General features: G+C 39.7%; 2 protein-coding genes across 11 annotated transcripts in view; both read right to left on the bottom strand.

The window, feature by feature from the left end:
* Positions 1-1,246: 1,246 nt before the first annotated feature.
* On the bottom strand, positions 1,247-3,565 carry LOC121727383. The gene is made up of 3 exons (XM_042115197.1): positions 3,489-3,565; positions 2,417-2,639; positions 1,247-1,394 (listed from the first exon to the last, which is right to left on the bottom strand). The coding sequence occupies exons 2-3, from the start codon at positions 2,627-2,629 to the stop codon at positions 1,314-1,316; spliced, it is 294 nt and encodes a 97-aa protein (XP_041971131.1). The 5' UTR covers positions 2,630-2,639; positions 3,489-3,565; the 3' UTR covers positions 1,247-1,313.
* Positions 3,566-4,135: 570 nt separating this feature from the next.
* LOC121727380 (serine/threonine-protein kinase BRSK2) overlaps positions 4,136-18,719 on the bottom strand; it is a 53,086-nt gene continuing 38,502 nt past the window's right edge. For 3 of the 10 annotated variants that reach the window (XM_042115184.1, XM_042115187.1, XM_042115185.1), the window contains exons 16-25: positions 18,550-18,630; positions 17,651-17,767; positions 17,065-17,234; positions 16,116-16,796; positions 13,707-13,788; positions 12,986-13,117; positions 12,308-12,432; positions 11,878-11,940; positions 8,533-8,617; positions 4,136-7,880 (exon numbers count right to left, since the gene is read on the bottom strand). In XM_042115184.1, the coding sequence (XP_041971118.1) occupies positions 7,690-7,880; positions 8,533-8,617; positions 11,878-11,940; positions 12,308-12,432; positions 12,986-13,117; positions 13,707-13,788; positions 16,116-16,796; positions 17,065-17,234; positions 17,651-17,767; positions 18,550-18,630 (1,727 nt within the window). In that variant the 3' untranslated portion in view covers positions 4,136-7,689. Of the gene's footprint in view, positions 7,881-8,532; positions 8,632-11,877; positions 11,941-12,307; positions 12,433-12,985; positions 13,118-13,706; positions 13,789-15,987; positions 16,797-17,064; positions 17,235-17,650; positions 17,768-18,549; positions 18,631-18,719 lie in introns of those variants that run through there. The other 7 variants (XM_042115193.1, XM_042115194.1, XM_042115186.1 and 4 more) reach the window with 6 other exon arrangements.

Here is an 18,719-nt window from a genome sequence, read left to right as displayed (position 1 = left end):
TAAAATAAGGGAGAGCCATGCTTCGACACGAATGGGCCGGCTCGACCGGAGAAATACCACGTTCTCACAGAAAACCGGCGTGAAACAGCGCTTACGCTGTTTCGCCGAGTGAGTGAGTTTACCGGAGGCCCAAATATCCTACCCTACCCTATTCCTTTCCTACCCTCCCCTATTCCCTTCCCTTCCCATCCCTACCCACCCCTATTACCCTATTCCCTCTTAATAGGCCGCAATGCACCTGTAGCTCTTCTGATGCTGCGAGTGTCCATGGGCGACGGAAGTTGCTTCCCATCGGGTGACCCGTTTGCTCGTTTGCCCTTTATTTCATAGAAAAAATGTACTAAAGCTTTTGTCACTTCCACCTGGAATTTGTGCGACATCAAAACACCGTCTCTACTGGCTCAGAATGGTTGAGGGTGGGTTGCATCAGAGGCGTAGTTATAGTTAAAGTTAAAGTTATCAAATATGGCGTCCATTATGGACTTTTACTAGGGATTTGACAGTTCATTTGACATTTTGTTATGGTTAAAGTTAAAGTTATGGTTAAAGTAAGTTGGTGCAACCCACCCTTAGAGTTTAGACTTTAGTATAATTCTACTTTATTTTTTAGTTTTCAATAATTTAACTGTCGTTAACGTGCTTTCGGTGAGAAACAATAAAAACTCATACTCGGCACACTAAAAGATATACCTACGTCCTACAGTAATATAGGTACCTACTCATCCATGATGTAAATAATAACGTAAATTTTGACAGAGGACTAATAGTTATGCAAATAACTATGATACTTGTGGAATTCCTGTGTCCACGGGCGTATATATAGCTTTGATAAGGGGGGGTCCCTAACGTAAAAAGGCGGCCAAGTGCGAGTTGGATTCGCCTATGAAGGGCCTATGAATACATGTACCTCGCCGATTAAAATCGGTACGGTAAGTACATAATATATTGTCGATTGGACAAGTAACATGGATAGTAATGGGGAGGTCTGGACCCCCAGGACACCCCCCTTATATACGCCCATGCCTGTGTCTAATACGCCGTTTAGGTAATAAATAAATAAAAACAACATGTACTTTAAATGTTTATATGTAGTTTTGTTAATAAATAAAGGCATTAAACATAATTTAATTACTAGACCCCGTTACTAGTAAAAACATTTTAAATCGAAGTAGCTAATACAACGTCGCGTCTCTGTCCTTTTCTGATTCGTTGGAAAAGTCCTTTGCCAGACAAAAATAGCTAAGTATTACATGTGCTAAGTAAATATATTTTTACTAAGTACTTAATAACAGGGTATATTAAATGTCTAGTTTTCACTGTTCCTTGGGCGTTTCTGCGGCGGCCTGGGCGGCCGCTGCTTCCACAGCCTTGGCTTCTTCTACGCGCTTAGCTTCCTGTAATATTAAAATATTATATTAAAGTTAGATTTCTTTAGAAGTGGTAGAGCAATATGCGGCTAAGTATTAGCCCCATATTACTCTTATTTATTGCTAGGCTAGCTCCTAACGCGCGCCTGCGGCCTGTCGATAATTAAACATACTAAACACGTAGCAAGAGTACTGCTCGCGTAATTAAGGCGACAATAAGTTAATTTACGAAATGTTATGTGCTAAGTAATAATATAATACACATCTAATAAAATATCTGATAGAAGTGAGCAGTAAATGGCCGTATTTTGAACCTTAACGCAATACCCGTCTAGTTGTACCTAAACCCATACTCGGCCTTATCAGCGACCTACTTTTTTGACTATCGCAAAGTTCTTAGGGTCAATTTATAATAGCGCAGAGTCGAAGCTCAGCGAAGCGCGTCGAAGCGTCGAATTCGCAACAAGTCGAACGATTGCGCGCGTATTCGCCAGAGTGCCTACAGTGATGACGCGTAGATTCGCTTGTGTCATGTATGCGCTTGGATGCGCGAGAACGCGCGCGCACCAAAAAGCGGTGGTCAAGCGATTAGCGATGCGCGCGCCTTTTTAAATTCTCAGAAGTAATTATATGTGCGTTAACGCTTTGGAGTTAAGGTAGAATTTGTTATGTTCAGTTTTAATAATTATTCGCTTCGATGCGCTTCGACTCCGCGCTAGTATAAATTATGAATTGACCCTTAGAGTTTCGCCGTCGTATCCACTTCTATCATGTGCGCATAATATATTGATATCGCACCCCCATCGCTAGCTCTTCCCCTTTTTGTTACGCCAAGAATTTTTTTTCGCATTCTGCGGGGGATGAGGCAATATCCTACCGAGTAACGCGGGTATGTGGGACTCGCTGCGCCTTAAGATAGCTTCTACCCACTAAAAACTTGGCGATACTCCTCCACAACCACCATTGACGGAGCCATGGGAGGCATTACATTACATCTGCGACTCCGTCTACTTATGAATGTCCCCTGTATTCCAAGATGTAAAACCTACCGCAGCATTGACCTCCTCCTCTTTCTTCTTCTGCAGATACTTGGTGACTTCCCGCACCAGGTCCATCTGCTCCTCAGCCTCTTTGCCGAGGGGCGCGAAGATCTTGACCTCGGGCTGCTGGGGGTCGTTGAGGGCGTCCAGGAACTGGTTGTACTTGACCCTCATTTTGGCAAGGCAGTCGTTACCCACGATCTCGCAGAAGGTGATACTCATGATGGATGGGCTGCAAGTCATATTATAAAGTGTTTAGTAGATAGGTGCTAGTTAGAATCTCAATAAAAGTCTTACATTCATAAGCTTACAGTCATGGTGGCAGGTGGTAAGTGTCGGAAAATTCTTAAAGTTTTCAAAACGACAACGCGACTATACTGTACTCGGCGAAACATGGCGATAGCGGTCATTGACTCCCTGTCAAAAACTCATTTTCTATAGAAACCGCGATTGACAGTGAAGTGTCAGAAGTTGTCAATCGCGGTTTCTATAGAAAATGACAAGTTTTTGACAGGGAGTCAATGACCGCTACCGCCATGTTATGTTTCGCCGAGTACAGTATATGCTTTTTTCCCTGTGGCAGTACTCATGGCAACGCCCTAGGGGCAAAAGAAATTTCAATACCCCTTACCAGCCACCTCTAGATTGTTGTATAGGCAGTATAGGCCATGGCCTATGGGCTTCAGCGTCCTAGGATTGCGGCAGAGTTCGTACATAGGGGCAGCTAAATTAATGTTAACTCATAAAAAATATAAATCCGGCCCTGCATAATTATAGCCTCGCCGTACGTCAAGTTTACGTCCGGTACCCTAAGGATACCTGTAACCGGTCAATATTACGCCAGTCTGTGTTACTATTCATGACATGCAATCCCTCTCTTTCCTTGTATCTATGAAAGTGAAGGAGGGCATGATCACTGCAAAATATTAGCAATAACATAGATTAGCGTCAGTGGGCTTTCATTTAACGACACAGTATGCTCACCTACTTAGCCAAGAACCTACTGAGTGTCGAGGAAATTACTGAAAGAAAAACGATAAATATTTAAATATGGATTAGGTATTAGAAGAAGAAAACATACCTTTAAACGTCCTGGGAACAGAATGACTCGTAGAGTGGAAAAAAATAGCGCAATACATTACTTTAACCGCGGTCACAAGTAATTATACGGCAGGTGTCATAAACTTTTTCGACTATTTTAATCATTGATTTTAGCTCCAGAAAATGTTTCAAATCGCTTAAAGGTGACTAAAAATTTGTTTTTGAAGAAAATATAAATTAATATAAAACAAAAGTAAATATTATTATCTCTAGGTTAAGAAATGTAATAAAGATTTAAGAGTGTTAATAAAAGAACCTAATACATTAGGTTGTAAGTACACCTGCAGTCAAAAGTCGAAGTTAATTCAAATTATAAATTAAAATTTGACGCCAATACTTCTTAGAAAAATGTTAATTTTTTCATTATCGATTCCACTTCTTTAAATACAATGATGGATTTTAATATAAGTTTCGTTAATTTTGACGTTACAATCAACAAGTTGTTAACATTATAGGGCCGTTTCCGTTGAACTCTAAATAATGCATGAATCAGTTACAAAAGTACACAATAATAATTAAAAACATACAAGTATTAATCCATTGCTTTCTTTAAAAAAATAGGTCAAGTCTACCAATAACTTAGAGTTTACTACGTAGTACGTAATAGGTACAAGAAAACAAAACGTGAAAATTTTTATTTTTTTATTTTTTTTCAGTTAACCAATGACGTCTTAAGCAGTTACAGTAGAGCATAGCGCAGATCCATACAATGTACAGCCGAGCCGACGCCGATTACACGCGACTGCGGCGCCCCTAGTGGAAAAAGACCGCACTAAATCGACACTGGCGCTTCTACCAGATAGTTACCGCACTAACTCGACACTGGCGCCTCTAGCAGATAATTACCGCACTAAAATGACACTGACGCCTCTAGCGGATTCTGATTGAAACTAGCCTAACACTGGCACTTTTTTGTTCCGCACTAGGGCAACTGCGCCCCTAGCGGAGTTTTGCCACAACATTAACGACACTAGCGCTCCTAGCGGCCAGTTATTGAAACTCGTGTGACACTAGCGCCTCTAGCGGCAGGGCGCCGCGAATCGCGCGCACCGGCGCCGGCGGAGGAAGATAGCGATATTATTATGTTACAAATTAGTTTCCACGAACACATTAAAATATATACTGAAAAATGCGGCTGGCGATGTCTCGAGTGATCACAAGATATTTTTATCATTGAATGATAGCAGTAATTTTTAAAAATAAATATTAAAATATGGACAAACAATTATTTGATTAACATACGACTTTGAACTTTAGGGCTGTAAAAAGTGGAATAATAACAGAAAACGTCATAGCATATGTAAATACAAAGTTATTTTAAGCCCTTACGTTTTACAATTTAAATTTTAAATTATTTATATTCGGGTAGAATGGTAACAAATGCATACAAAACAAAATGTAAACGACATTCCATCGCCAGCCGCAGAGAGGAAAACTCAATGCCCTCCTTAACAATACTCGAGTACAAAATTACACTCTCCATAAATTAACAATATGATTAATGATTATCCTATTATAATAAAGGCGTTCTATACAAATTATATTACCGATGGTACATGGGAAACGTTTATACAAAAAAACCATTACGTATATTATAAAAGAAATCAGTCACCATCTTTCCACTTTGCGATTTGTCGAGGATTTTAAAATATTTTATGACGAAATAATGATATGTGGCGATCAGGTCAGCGATTCAACTATATTTAGTAACGTAACGTGAACCAACAAAAGTAACGTTATGAATTAACTAATGTATAATATTATAACAATATTGGAGGGGTATGCTTATGCTTCAAGATCGTAAAATAACAAGACATGTTGAAAATAATATCGTGTCTAAGACAATAAAAGTTTTATTGAGGTCAACAGTTCAAGTACTACATTTGACCTGCGATGTGAACTACGCCACGAATAATCTAGAAAAGCAAAATGAGGAGGCCATCTTTTTAAACATTTTGCAGCAAAGCGTAAACATACCCCTGGTATAGCAAAATAAATTCGTAATATTAAAAATAGCATTTAAAACCATAATGTGCGCGTTCCATTCACTCGTATAACTAAACGTACATACAATTTTCGCTATATATATTTACACGGGACCCCTCTCGGATACTGCAACATGCAATATAACATAATATCTTCACCACAAAAATACTTTCGAATATGTAAACATACATCTGCACGAACGTCGTATTACATTCCAAGTTGCGTTAACTCAAACGATAACCTACACTCACATAACCTCAAAATTGCATCACACTGGACTTTGGATTATTTTGGATAGGACGGATTAAATTCGAAAAAAAAAACAAGTATGACGTCATCAAAAGGAAAAGCTTATGAGCCAGTTTTCGTATTTAATTCGCCCAATCCTTAGTCTTCTCGAAGCGAATTTCTAAATATTTTGTTATCCGTGGACACTTCTACAGCGTCTCTATGTTGATACTAGTTGTCATATAGTGCGATATTGTACAGTATGAACGTTGAACATACTAGAATGACTTTCCTAATATGCACCATTTTCGTCATACGAGTATGACTTATGCCATCGAACTAATAGAGAATAACTTTTATAAGACATAGCTTTAGCTAAGTTGCCACCGCTTTCAAGAAAAAGTTAAAAATAACAAGCTAGCAACATGGCTTAATAATCTGTTCCAAATTTACTGACAAAATAAGCTGTCCATAAAAGTTATTATTAGTTATGGCCGACCGAATACGCTTCTTAAAGCCAGGAAATTCGCAAATTGCTGTCCTTGTCCTGAGTGAGACAGCCTATTTGAAGGCCCCTAACTTTAAATTACGAATTCGGCCATTAGATTAGATAACTAAAGTATTCTAATGACAAGAACTCTAGATTAAATGAAGTTGAAAGTCATTTGGTAAATATCTATAAGTTGTATTGTGTGAACAGAGTCGTCCGACTGAGATATATCCACATAATATACATGTAACATACAATAACGTTTGGCTACATTTGTACACGCGCGGGCCGCGCTACTAAATTTTCTCTAAGTTGCCGTTCTGTGCGATTAAATTAAAGCTAAACACCATTTAAATTAAATTATTTTTTTCGAAATACTGTCTCATGTTTGGATACATTCCATTTTGCCACATGTCAGTTCACAGTTGAGAGAACAAGATGGCGCCACTTGCTTTTTTTTAATCGCACAGCACGACGTTTTCGTCTAGGATCGTGTAGGTATTAAGTAAGCACAATGGACCATTGTAATAGCTAAGGTGCACTGTACAGCCTATACATTAAGCGATCTATCTTAACGGCAGTAGGTTAAAGGTAATATATAATTTGATTCTTTTGCAAAAATACAGGAGTACATTTTTCAGCGCTTAATAAAACGTAGCATAGTTCAGTACATGGATAGCTTTTACATTTTAAAATATATGGCCGGTTTCTTTATGTTTTAATCAAACACACATAAGCCTACTGATATAGTTATATATTTATAAAAACATTATCTAGCCTATCGCTTCTTTGAATTCGCGTTAAAGGTTTTTTTAATGTTCGTGGGCACAGGGAGCAGCTAGGACGAATAGAGGCAGTTTTTGTAACTTCATATATTTTATGATATTTTATATTTTAGTAAAAATTTCGTTTAAAATATGTATGTGTATTTAATGTACATTTATATAATATTTAGTCTTGTTACATTTTAATAGCTGTGAGTATTAGACTACTGTATAAATGTTTGTTAATAATTGTGATTTCCTACAAATAATTCATAATATTTATAGTCCCCAAACGATATTTTGTTTTAAATAACGGATTGCAGAAGTATTTTACGACTCTTCATAATCGGAATTCATGTAAATTCTACATTCAACTATTGACACTAAAGATTAATTATTGTTGACACCTCCGTTTTGTATATTTTGTTTATTTCATTCTTATACCAGTGTTTGTTCGACATTAATCAGCTATAAAGAAAGCTGTATACCTACCCTTTGTCTCTACTCAATAAAAAGTTATTACTTTATGTTACCACTTGTATCGGTGGCGCCATCTACATTAGGTAACAATATTCATCCCACAGGCGCCACTTTAATCCCCTGAAAATAGACTACCAGTATGTATACTCGAAGGCGTCACTACTGCGTATGAGTGAGAAGGTACGTTAAATGAGATAGAAGATAACCTTTAACACGTTTTCAAGATGGCGGTCTCACGCGATGGAGGTCGTGGGCGGGGCGTCGCGTTCCCGGAAGTCGCGCTCGCGGCGGTCGCGCAGCGAGCTGTTCCGTCGCAGCGTGTCCTTGAGCGAGTTGTCGCGCGACTCGACGCGCGACTCCAGCCCACGACGGGGCGACGAGCTGCTCTCTCTACATTCGGATGAAGATCGCTTGGTATGCGTGCCTGAAAATGTGAGAAGGTGTTATGAAATATTGATCATCGATATGAGTACTGTTGTGCCATCGAGGAAGTTGATTCCTATGCAATTGACAGACCAATATTATTTGGTCGAATATGTCAATTCAATGTTAATTGTGATCTGTCAGCTGGGTTTGACGTATCGCAACCAAACTACTTAGGTCCCCGATTTGCATAGGAATCAACTTCTCTGATAGTACATACAAAAGCCCAATATATATAGTAAGTGTTACATGTTACACCTTTTCACTTAAGCTTCGGCCAAACCTACGCGACTAAAGCGACTACGAAGCGGGAGCGTCTGCAACGCGGTACGTTCGCGTCAGCAGAGCGGGAATAATCTACGCTTCGCACCGTAGTCGCGCAGGTGTGCACACCAGTTTTGCATTGCAGACGCTCCCGTCCCGCGTCCGCTCGCGTCCCGCGTTACTGACGCGTAGGTTTGGCTGAAGCCAATGTCGAAAGTTTTTTATCATAAGAAAAATGTATGTCTTATTTAAATATGGTATAATATAAGTTGGGACTAATGTGGTTGGCCGTACAGAATATGTTAATGTTACGTAAGTAATAAGCTATTATAAATATTCTCTATCGCAGTTCTTTGGTCTTTAAAACAAAATAAAAAAAGTATAGTTACCGGTAACGTCCCTGCCGCAGCTCATAATCTCGTGGTCGAGTGAGGCGGAGGCGGGTTCCGCGGCGCGTCTGCCGCGACCACTTTGCTGCAATCGGACGACTGATCACATACATACATATGTCGGATACGCGACACGCGATTCGACAAATCGGATACGTCAAAATATATAAAATCGTAGTTTAGCAACGGGATTTTGGTAATTATGTACCATTACAGGACATCTAATTGGTAAAGCTTGTCCAACTTTAAAGTGGGATGCACTAAATTACTTTAGCTATAACTTTAACTATAACTACAAGGCAAAATGTAAAATCTTTGTTTAAAGTCAAAAATGGACACCATATTTAACCATAACCTTGAGCTAGACAAGGCTTTGAATGAACGTGGTGAGAAAAGGAACTAACTTTACGATACGAAGGCTAGACACAGCCTGGAGAAAGACAGACGGACGGACGGACAGACGGACAGACATCGAAGTCTCAGTTATAGGGTCCCGTTTTTACCCATTGGGTACGGAACCCTAAAAACAGACATACGGACAAAAAAAATATCATAAAAAACGCATTTACTTTTCTTGATTTTCATCATAATATCTAAGCGTGGTAACGAAAAATTATATTATAACATAATCTTCGTACCGAGAGAACCGCTATAGCTAGACTTCTGAAACTTTCACAGTTTGTGTATATCTGTTGCCACTATAACAAAAAGTACTAAAAACAAAATAAAGTTAATATTAACCCTTTAGCCGCCAAGGTCGGAATAATCCGACAAATATTTTCGTGCCCATTTCGCCAAGGTCGGATATTTACGACCAGTACCACTACTCGGTTAATCTGCCTTTTTTGTTTGATAGCACTGTATTATATTAAAATAATGTTTATACTTGGTAAATAGTTAACGAAGTAATCATTAACAATTGATTACACTTTAGTTTCTTAATTAGAAGACCTAAAATAATGTCTAAAGTTAAATAAATTACCGAAAATATTCTTAGAAAAGTGTATTATTTAGGGACGGGACATAAGCAATGATTTACTGATACAAAAATCCACATAAATTAAAACATGTCTGTTTTTACGAACTAAATTATTATAAAACAAATAAAGCAATGGTTACTGAACAAATAAACGTGTTTGTTTTACTTAATTTATAATAAATATAGTATAAAAATTTCAGTGATTGAATTGACAATTCCCATCCCTAGCCTGCATGTTTAGAAACGAATGTTGTCAGCACACCCTGCGCCACGGTCGGAAAAAGACGACCGCTTCTGACGTCATAAGCGAGTGCCGCCTTCTAGAATGTTCCACTAGTGTTGTGCTTATGATGATGCTATCGATAAATGTGATTGTAGTGGATACTTAAATTAGAAATTAAATTACAATAAATTACAAAGTAACGCTTTCCTATCTATCTGTCTGCTACGACATTTAGATGAAATTGTATGCGCTTAAAGGGGATGGGATATCGATCTACTATTGAAAGTCTATATTTGTAGTAGGTTATATATTTAAACACCTCAATTATTCAATCCGTGGAAACTATGAAATTAATATTATTTGAAATGTAATAACAATTAACGGGAATTATGTCACTTCACTATTCAAGCTGTTTTTATCTAATGTTTTTGCCAGCGTTGTATATTTACTAACAACATTATGGATTCAAATACTAGATATCAGTTTATACGAGGGCTGCTATTTATGTATCCGGAACTGGCCACTTACAAGAACAATATTTAAAAAGTAATTACAACATTTGAAAATAGAACTCTTTGGTTGAAGAATACATTTTGTTTCATGTGACTGTCAATTATTTTTCCATAGTGGCGTCATTTTGAAAATTGCGTGTCTTCATTTGCCATGGATTTAACGCGTGAACATCTTCGTGCAATGATTTACTACGATTTTCGGCGTGGGCTAAATCAACAACAGTGCTTTATTCAACTCACCGCCACTTTTGGAGATGAAGCACCATCAAAAACCACTGTTTATCACTGGTACAGTGAGTTTAATCGTGGGCGGTCTATGCTCACGGATGAAAATAAAGAAGGTCGCCCAAAAACAGCTGTTGTCCCACAAAATATAGATGCTGTGCGGGAACTAATAATGCGTGATCGTCATGTTACATATCGCGAGATAGAGGCGTCCTTAGGCATAAGTATGACGAGCATACATAAGATATTACACGAACATTTGGCTGTAAAAAAAATATGTTCGCGTTGGATTCCGCACAACTTGACAATCGATCAAAAACGGGCTCGTGTCGATTGGTGCAAAAAATGATAAAAAAATACAACCGTGGTACGTCAAAAGCCGTTTATAATATCTACACAGGTGATGAATCTTGGATCTATGCATATGACCCCGAAACTAAACAACAGTCAACGGTGTGGGTGTTCCAAGATGAGCCGAAACCAACAAAAGTTACTCGTGCAAAAAGTACTTTGAAGCAAATGGTCGCCTGTTTTTTTGGAATTAATGGACATGTGGCTACAGTGCCATTAGAGAATCGTAAAACGGTTAATTCTGAATGGTATACGACCATTTGTTTACCAGAAGTCTTTGAAGAAATAAGAAAGGACAACCGACAACGCAGAATCATATTACATCACGACAATGCTAGCCGTCACACCTCAGCTGAAACAACTCAGTTTTTGGAGGGTCAAAAGATCGAATTGACTGGTCATCCGCCGTACAGCCCTGATTTGGCACCTAACGATTTCTTTTTATTTCCATACGCGAAGAACAAATTGCGTGGTCAACGTTTTTCGAGCCGCGAAGAGGCTGTTGATGCGTTCAAAATGCACGTTTTGGAGATACCTCAATCAGAATGGAAAAAGTGCTATGAAAATTGGTTCCAGCGTATGCAAAAGTGTGTCGATCATCGCGGCGAATATTTTGAAAAGCAATAAAACCATATTAAATGATATATGTTTGTTTCTTTTTTTAATTCCGGATACATAAATAGCAGCCCTCGTACTTTATATAAATTATAAATTAAGAAATAAATTATCGATATCGAAAAAGATAAGTATTGCACATCACTATTTGTTGTAGATATACATTTTTCGATTTATGGTGCCGGCGCTAGAGGCACGACAATTGATTTTAAGCTCGGCGGTTAAAGGGAGGGGGGCTCCCATACAACAAACGTGATTTTTTTGGCTTTTTTGCTCCTTGATTATATTTGTACTTAAATAATTAATAATAAAATTAAAATTAAATGAATATTTAAGAAGGGCTCCTAATATTTAAGGAGAGCTTTTTTGCCTAATTTCGCTCTATGACGGTACGGAACCTTTCGTTGGCCGATTTTTTAGTGATAACAATAAATACTTACTTTATATCCACTGGAACCGCTAGTCACTGACGAACTGGATCCTAGTGGGTGGGTCCCGTTCTGCTAACACACAAAAGGAATCAAATTTTAAATTCGACAAATAGGTTACTCGAATATCGACATCGCAAGCTACGAAAAGCGATAGAGCGCGAGATAATAATAATATCTTTATACGATTCACACTACGTCAGTCTGGTCCCATGCTAAGTACCTAAAGAACACACACATTCATGACCCAGGAACTTTGAAAACATTTTGTTCCGACCGCAGAATTCAAACCTGCGACCCCCGACTTGAGCTACAAACGCGCTCTAGCTCTGAACTACAGAGGTCATCAAAGAAATGCATTCGCATTGCTGTTCATGAGACCGAAGATAATATTTCTGTTTTCTGATTTTACTGTTATGCACTAGCGGCAAATAATTTGTACCTGGTCAAGCTGGTCGATGGAGGTGTGGCTGGTGGGGCTCTTGACGGCATCGAACACGGACGAGTCGCTGTCGTGGTCCGACTGCTGCTGCGGTGTCTCCGGACTGTCCGGAATTTCACCCGCCGCTGAAAATATCAATGAATATAATTATAATATAGGGATTAATCATAATATATTTGGTTTATAATAACTGTATGACATAAGTAGGGACGTAACACGCATGTACGCACGCTTATACGCACGCAAGTACGCACGCTCATACGCATAGAGGCACGCAAGCACGCTATCACGCTGGTTTGTACGATAGATCGTGCGGTGAACGCATGTGTAAACGTACACCATTGGCTGAGCGCTTCTAGTTGTGTATAGCCTGCACGTTGATCTTGGGCCACCATACGTGCTTTTTTCTACGAAAAAAAAGAGACAGACTAACGCCAGAAATCTGGCGTTTTACAAATAGAAACTGTCTATTTCTCCATATAGTTACTGTCAAGAGTCTCCTAATTACATTTAAGTTTCCATTTTCATTTCATTCCCATTCTAGCCAACAAAGATTTTGGAAATCTTTGTTTAAAAAATACTTGATTTGGATTTGGATCGAAAAATTTGCTTATGGTTTAAATTGCTTAAACTTTGACTACCCGCTATTTATCATATATTTATTTATATAACACATACCGTGCGGGTGTATAGTTCGTCGTTGCGCGCGCGGCGATGGCGGGTGTAACGCCGGCGCTCGACCGGCGCCCGGCGCGCGACACACCGCCGCCTGCACCACCTCGCACACGCGACGGAAACGACGGATGTTGCCTGCAATATAACACAGTAAGTTTAGAGCTTTATGTAAATAAGAGTCACGCCCATAATACCCGAATTGGATTGTAGGTATATTGCGTCGATAGATAAGATAAAAAATATTTATTTAACTTACTTTGGAAAACCTACAGCTACTTATCAATTACTATAACTCAAATTACGAGAAAACAAAGAGCCGGAATACATTTTTTTTATGAAATAAGGGGGCAAACGAGCAAATGGGTCACCTGTCCTTCCGTCGCCCATGGACACTCGCAGCATCAGAAGAGCTGCAGGTGCGTTGCCTACCTTTTAAGAGGGAATAGGGTAATAGGGGAGGGTAGGGAAGGGGATTGGTCCTCCGGTAAACTCACTCACTCGGCGAAACACAGCGCAAGCGCTGTTTCACGCCGGTTTTCTGTGAGAACGTGGTATTTCTCCGGTCGAGCCGGCCCATTCGTGCCGAAGCATCGCTCTCCCACGTGTATATATGGAAATACATTATACACATCCATACAAAAAATGTTAAGATAGAATAGCGTAGCGTCCGATAGAAGGACTGATAATGCTATATTTTAGTAACTAACGACACAATATAACTCACCCGACAGCAGTGTAAAAGTGATGGCGTACAGATACTCTTTGCCGTTCTCGCCCGGCGCCTTAGTTATCGTCGATATATCCACCTGCAAATACAATATAATCAATTGCAATGAAATTTTGTACACAGTTATTCTAGAGTCTGAGAAAGGACATAGGCTACATTTTGATGTGGGAAAATATCTTATTTCCATGAAAATATCGATGAAAATGAATTCGCATTACGCGTGGCCAGCGCTCATCCCGGGGGTCCTGGGTCTTGGATGTGTATTAAAATAAAATTTCAAAAATCTTAAATATATTTTATGTATAATATTATAAAAAATCCAGGAATATATCGATGCAATGAACATTTTAGTTCTAATACGATTCAACTTTTGGCGTTGATGATGGCGTTTTATTTTTTACTTCATTGTAACATAGAACTAATCATACTTATTAGTTACTAGCTGTTGCCCGCGACTTCGTCCGCTTATCGAAAAATCGAAACTTAAATGTAAGATGATACCACCTCTTATAGAAAGACTTTTGAGCAAGCGTCAGCGCGATGTAGAAGACGCACGGCGCCATCTATTATGATTTTTTTGTTTTTTTTTTTATATTAAATTGGGGCCGTCTATGGACTGTTCGTCCATATCCTTTTTTTGTTATTTTATTATTTAGATTTTTCGCACCAAGGATAATTGAAATAATATTATGAATTTTAATTAATTGTGGTCCATCACGCCATGGACACTTTTTTTTTTTTTTTTTTTTTAAATATATATGTGTATATATATATATATATTTAATAGAATAGAGTATAATATGTTATACATATAATAAATAAATATATATATTTATTGTTTTATAAATTGCATAATAATAATATTAATGTTTTGAACGGTGAGGTCCCAGTCGGTGTGGCGGCCAGTAGATCCGACATTTTCCGATTTCCTTAGATTTTATGCTGCTCCACCCTTTGCCTTTAGATGTTGTGACATTGGCTTGGTGGAGAGGGGTCACTCAAGTCGAATCTACCCGCCATGTGGCTTAGGGCTTTATCGTTCCTGTCTTTTATAGCCATTTTTATATTATAATCTTTTATGTGTTCGGTTGACACCTCCGTGGCTCTATTATGAATTTTTGGAACTAACTTAATTTGATCAAATTTAAGCATTTTCACCCCCTGACAACCCTTTTTTCCAGTAAAAAAGTAGCCTATGTCCTTTCTCAGGCTTTAGACTATCTGTATACAAAATTTCATTACAATCGGTTCGGTAGTTTTGGCGTTTGGCGTGAAAGCGAGACTGACAGACAGACAGACAGAGATACTTTCGCATTTATAATATTAGTATAGATTATGTGCACACTGCACAGCTGTTTTTGGGTATTTTGATTAATTAAGGGCCGCGCTACACCGGAATGGCAACGGCGAGGCGAGCACTTTCAGCGCTGCCATTCCGGTGTAGCGCGGCCCTAAGAGGGGTACCACTTACCAGGGTTTTAAAAAGTTTTTAAATTTGACATAAATTTTGTTGACACCGCGCGCTATAAACTAAAGTCCACGCGGACGAAGTCGCGGGCAACAACTAGTTTAGAATATAGACAAAATGTTTCATACAATAGGTTTATTTACATTTATATATTTGACGACCTCTGTGGCTCAGTGGTAAGCGCGTTGGTAGCTCAAGCCGGGGGTCGCGGGTTCGAATCCCGCCGACGGAATAAAAAGTTTTCAAAGTTCCTGGGTCATGGATGTGTATTAAATATGTGTAAATTGTGTATCATATAATAAAAATCTTAAATATATGCATAGTATAAAAATATTAAATATATTTCCGTTGTCTGGTACCCGTAACACAAGTCCTTCAGGTACTTACCACGGGGCCAGACAGACGTGGTGTGAAGCGTCCATAGATATTATTATTATTATTATTATATTATGGTTACCATTGTTTGACACTATAGGAACGCTGTTTGGATGTCATAACCTTTGATTTTCAATTACAGAGCATAATACTTCTCAGTGGCGCACAATACCACAATGAAGTGTGCAAATGCTTAATTGGAAAGTGTCGTTATTTTTGTGATTAGTTTGTTTAGAATGCTTGATTGTACAAAGCGTTGCTGCAGTTGAAATATTCAATTTTGATCATTATGCCGCTTAATGTGCTGTAGTGCTGACTGCTGCAATTGGAAAACAGATTCGCTTGAATACAAATACTTGAACCTCATTTCATGAGCCTTATAATAACCTTAATTAGGTTTACATTATAGTGATTAGTGAGAGTGCGACACAGTACCTGGAACCGCACGTGTCGCTGGCACATGGCGAACGACACTCCACGCGGAACGACATCGGACTGAGCACGCTGTGACACAACTCCGCTATCTGTGACCGGTAGTGAGTAGTGAATGTGCGACACAGTACCTGGAACCGCACGTGTCGCTGGAACATGGCGGGCGCGTTGGAGCCGCGCTTGTACTCCACGCGGAACGACATCGGACTGAGCACGCTGTGAGACAACTCCGCTATCTGTGACCGGTAGTGAGTAGTGAATGTGCGGCACAGTACCTGGAACCGCACGTGTCGCTGGAACATGGCGGGCGCGTTGGAGCCGCGCTTGTACTCCACGCGGAACGACATCGGACTGAGCACGCTGTGAGACAACTCCGCTATCTGTGACCGGTAGTGAGTAGTGAATGTGCGGCACAGTACCTGGAACCGCACGTGTCGCTGGAACATGGCGGGCGCGTTGGAGCCGCGCTTGTACTCCACGCGGAACGACATCGGACTGAGCACGCTGTGAGACAACTCCGCTATCTGTGACCGGTAGTGAGTAGTGAATGTGCGGCACAGTACCTGGAACCGCACGTGTCGCTGGAACATGGCGGGCGCGTTGGAGCCGCGCTTGTACTCCACGCGGAACGACATCGGACTGAGCACGCTGTGAGACAACTCCGCTATCTGTGACCGGTAGTGAGTAGTGAATGTGCGGCACAGTACCTGGAACCGCACGTGTCGCTGGAACATGGCGGGCGCGTTGGAGCCGCGCTTGTACTCCACGCGGAACGACATCGGACTGAGCACGCTGTGAGACAATTCCGCTATCTGTAATAACAACGGTGATTTAGAAAAAAAAAACAAATATAAAGTGGATGGTATTATACTTTTATCATTTGACATATAATTTGTAAAAAAAAAATTGTTAGAGAGACTATTTTTCACGGAATAACCGGAGAAACCGAAAAACCACAAACACATATTAATTTTTCATCAAAATCGAGTTTTTAAAACCATTGTCTTTTCTGGTTATCTCGTAGATGATGTAATTAGAAAATTTACGCGCATATCCTTTACATAACTTGTATAAACTTACACTAAGGAAGGCGTGTATGAGGTCCGCTTTGACGGTGGCGAGCGGTTTGCCCTTCACCAGCGCCGTGAAGGTCTCCTCCTTGTCCGCAGAGAGCAGCAGCGAGCCGAACCACGACCGCTTCGTCAGCTCCGGTGACGACTCGGGCGTCAGGTGGACCTCTTCTGATGACGCTGTAAAGTTTTAGTCATTGTAAGAACTAGTAGAGTTAGAACAGTAGATTTTGTGTGCACAAGCTATGTTCCGCTCGACATGGTCATTTCTCCTGTCAGAGATAACCCAGAGCGCTTTAATATAATAGAGATATCGTGCGTTAACACAACGCTTATAACGGGTTATTCCGTTGCGACTATCATACACTTTGAGTAGTGCAATAGCGTACTCACTTTGCACTTTTCGTCTGTGTCCGTTATACACTGAATCTCACACTTTCCGCAAATTATTTATTAGAAGTGTAACATCGCACTCAGAAACATTTAATGACAACTTTAATTGAATGAAGGTTTTCTTAAGCTTACATTTTATGTCAAAGCCCTAAGTAATCATTAAATGTAGCTAAGTGCGGCCGTTAATGTAATACGGTACTCACTCTGCATTTTCCGCCTGTGGAAGCGCGGTGAGCCGAGGAAGGAGTTCTTGATGGTGGCGAGCCGCGCGCGCCACGGCGCCGCCGGACCAGTCGCCGACCCACCAGCTCCCGGAGTCGCTGCGTTTGAACCAATCAATCAACGAGTCGTTGTTGAAACAACAAATAATTTCATTAGGTCCACAAATTACGTGAGGTGATTTTATGAATTTTTTGACCCCCCTCCCCCCTGGTGAGATTTCGTGAGATTTTATTCAACCCCACAAACCTCACGTGAGATTTTTCAAAATGTGGGTTTCTTATGTAAACGTTTGGTTTGAGAGTCAGTACTAGATTTTCTTTCGAACGAATTTGTGAATGATCTTAATCGTATAACGATTACGCTTACGATTAAATCTTAAGCATACGTACAATCTGGATGAAATGGACCACGTAATTTGTGGATGCCCCCTTATTTTACAGATTCACAAAATACTGTATACTGATATTTACAATTGAGTAGCAATGTTACGTGAAATTACATACAGACTTACAAGGCTTTTTTAAGTGGCAAAAATCAGAACTAAAAGATAAAACAAAAATCATCCAAGTATTATTTTGCATGAGGCTGAAATGATAACCAACACCATTTTGACAGCATTTTCGCTGCTTCAAAAAGTAGACTATGTATGTATGCAAAACTGTATAACATATTTTAATCAAATTATTAATATTGTAACACTAGATGAAGCCCGGAACTCGTAGTACAGCGTGGTAACCGTAAATTTTCCGGGATAAAAAGTATCTTGTCCTTTCCCGTGACGCAAAAAAAATCCATACCAAGCGGCTTGGACGTACAGAGGTGACAGACAGACACACTTCCGCATTTGAAATATTAGTATGGATTAGGTATCGACACTGACCGGGCACGGCGAGTCCCGGGAACAACGGGGCGGGGGCGGGGCCGCTCGCCGCCGGCCCGGGCAGGGACGACCGCTCCCGACCTGCACACAAACAAAGTATATAATAATATATATCTTTATTCTATGTGTTACATTGATTTCAATGTAAATATTGGAATCACCTAGAAATA

The sequence above is a fragment of the Aricia agestis genome, chromosome 5 (genome assembly GCF_905147365.1).
Source record: "Aricia agestis chromosome 5, ilAriAges1.1, whole genome shotgun sequence".
NCBI classification, from domain to species: Eukaryota; Metazoa; Arthropoda; class Insecta; order Lepidoptera; family Lycaenidae; genus Aricia; species Aricia agestis.
The sequence above is the reverse complement of the archived record's forward strand: the minus strand, read 5'-3'. Positions and strand labels throughout refer to the sequence as shown.

Excerpts from the sequence above, each read along its gene's own strand:
- LOC121727383 (XM_042115197.1), bottom strand. The coding sequence starts at position 2,629 with ATGAGTATCACCTTCTGCGAGATCGTGGGTAACGACTGCCTTGCCAAA. Across the intron at positions 1,395-2,416 it reads AGGAGGAGGTCAATGCTGCG|GAAGCTAAGCGCGTAGAAGA; the intron begins GTAGGTTTTACA and ends TTAATATTACAG.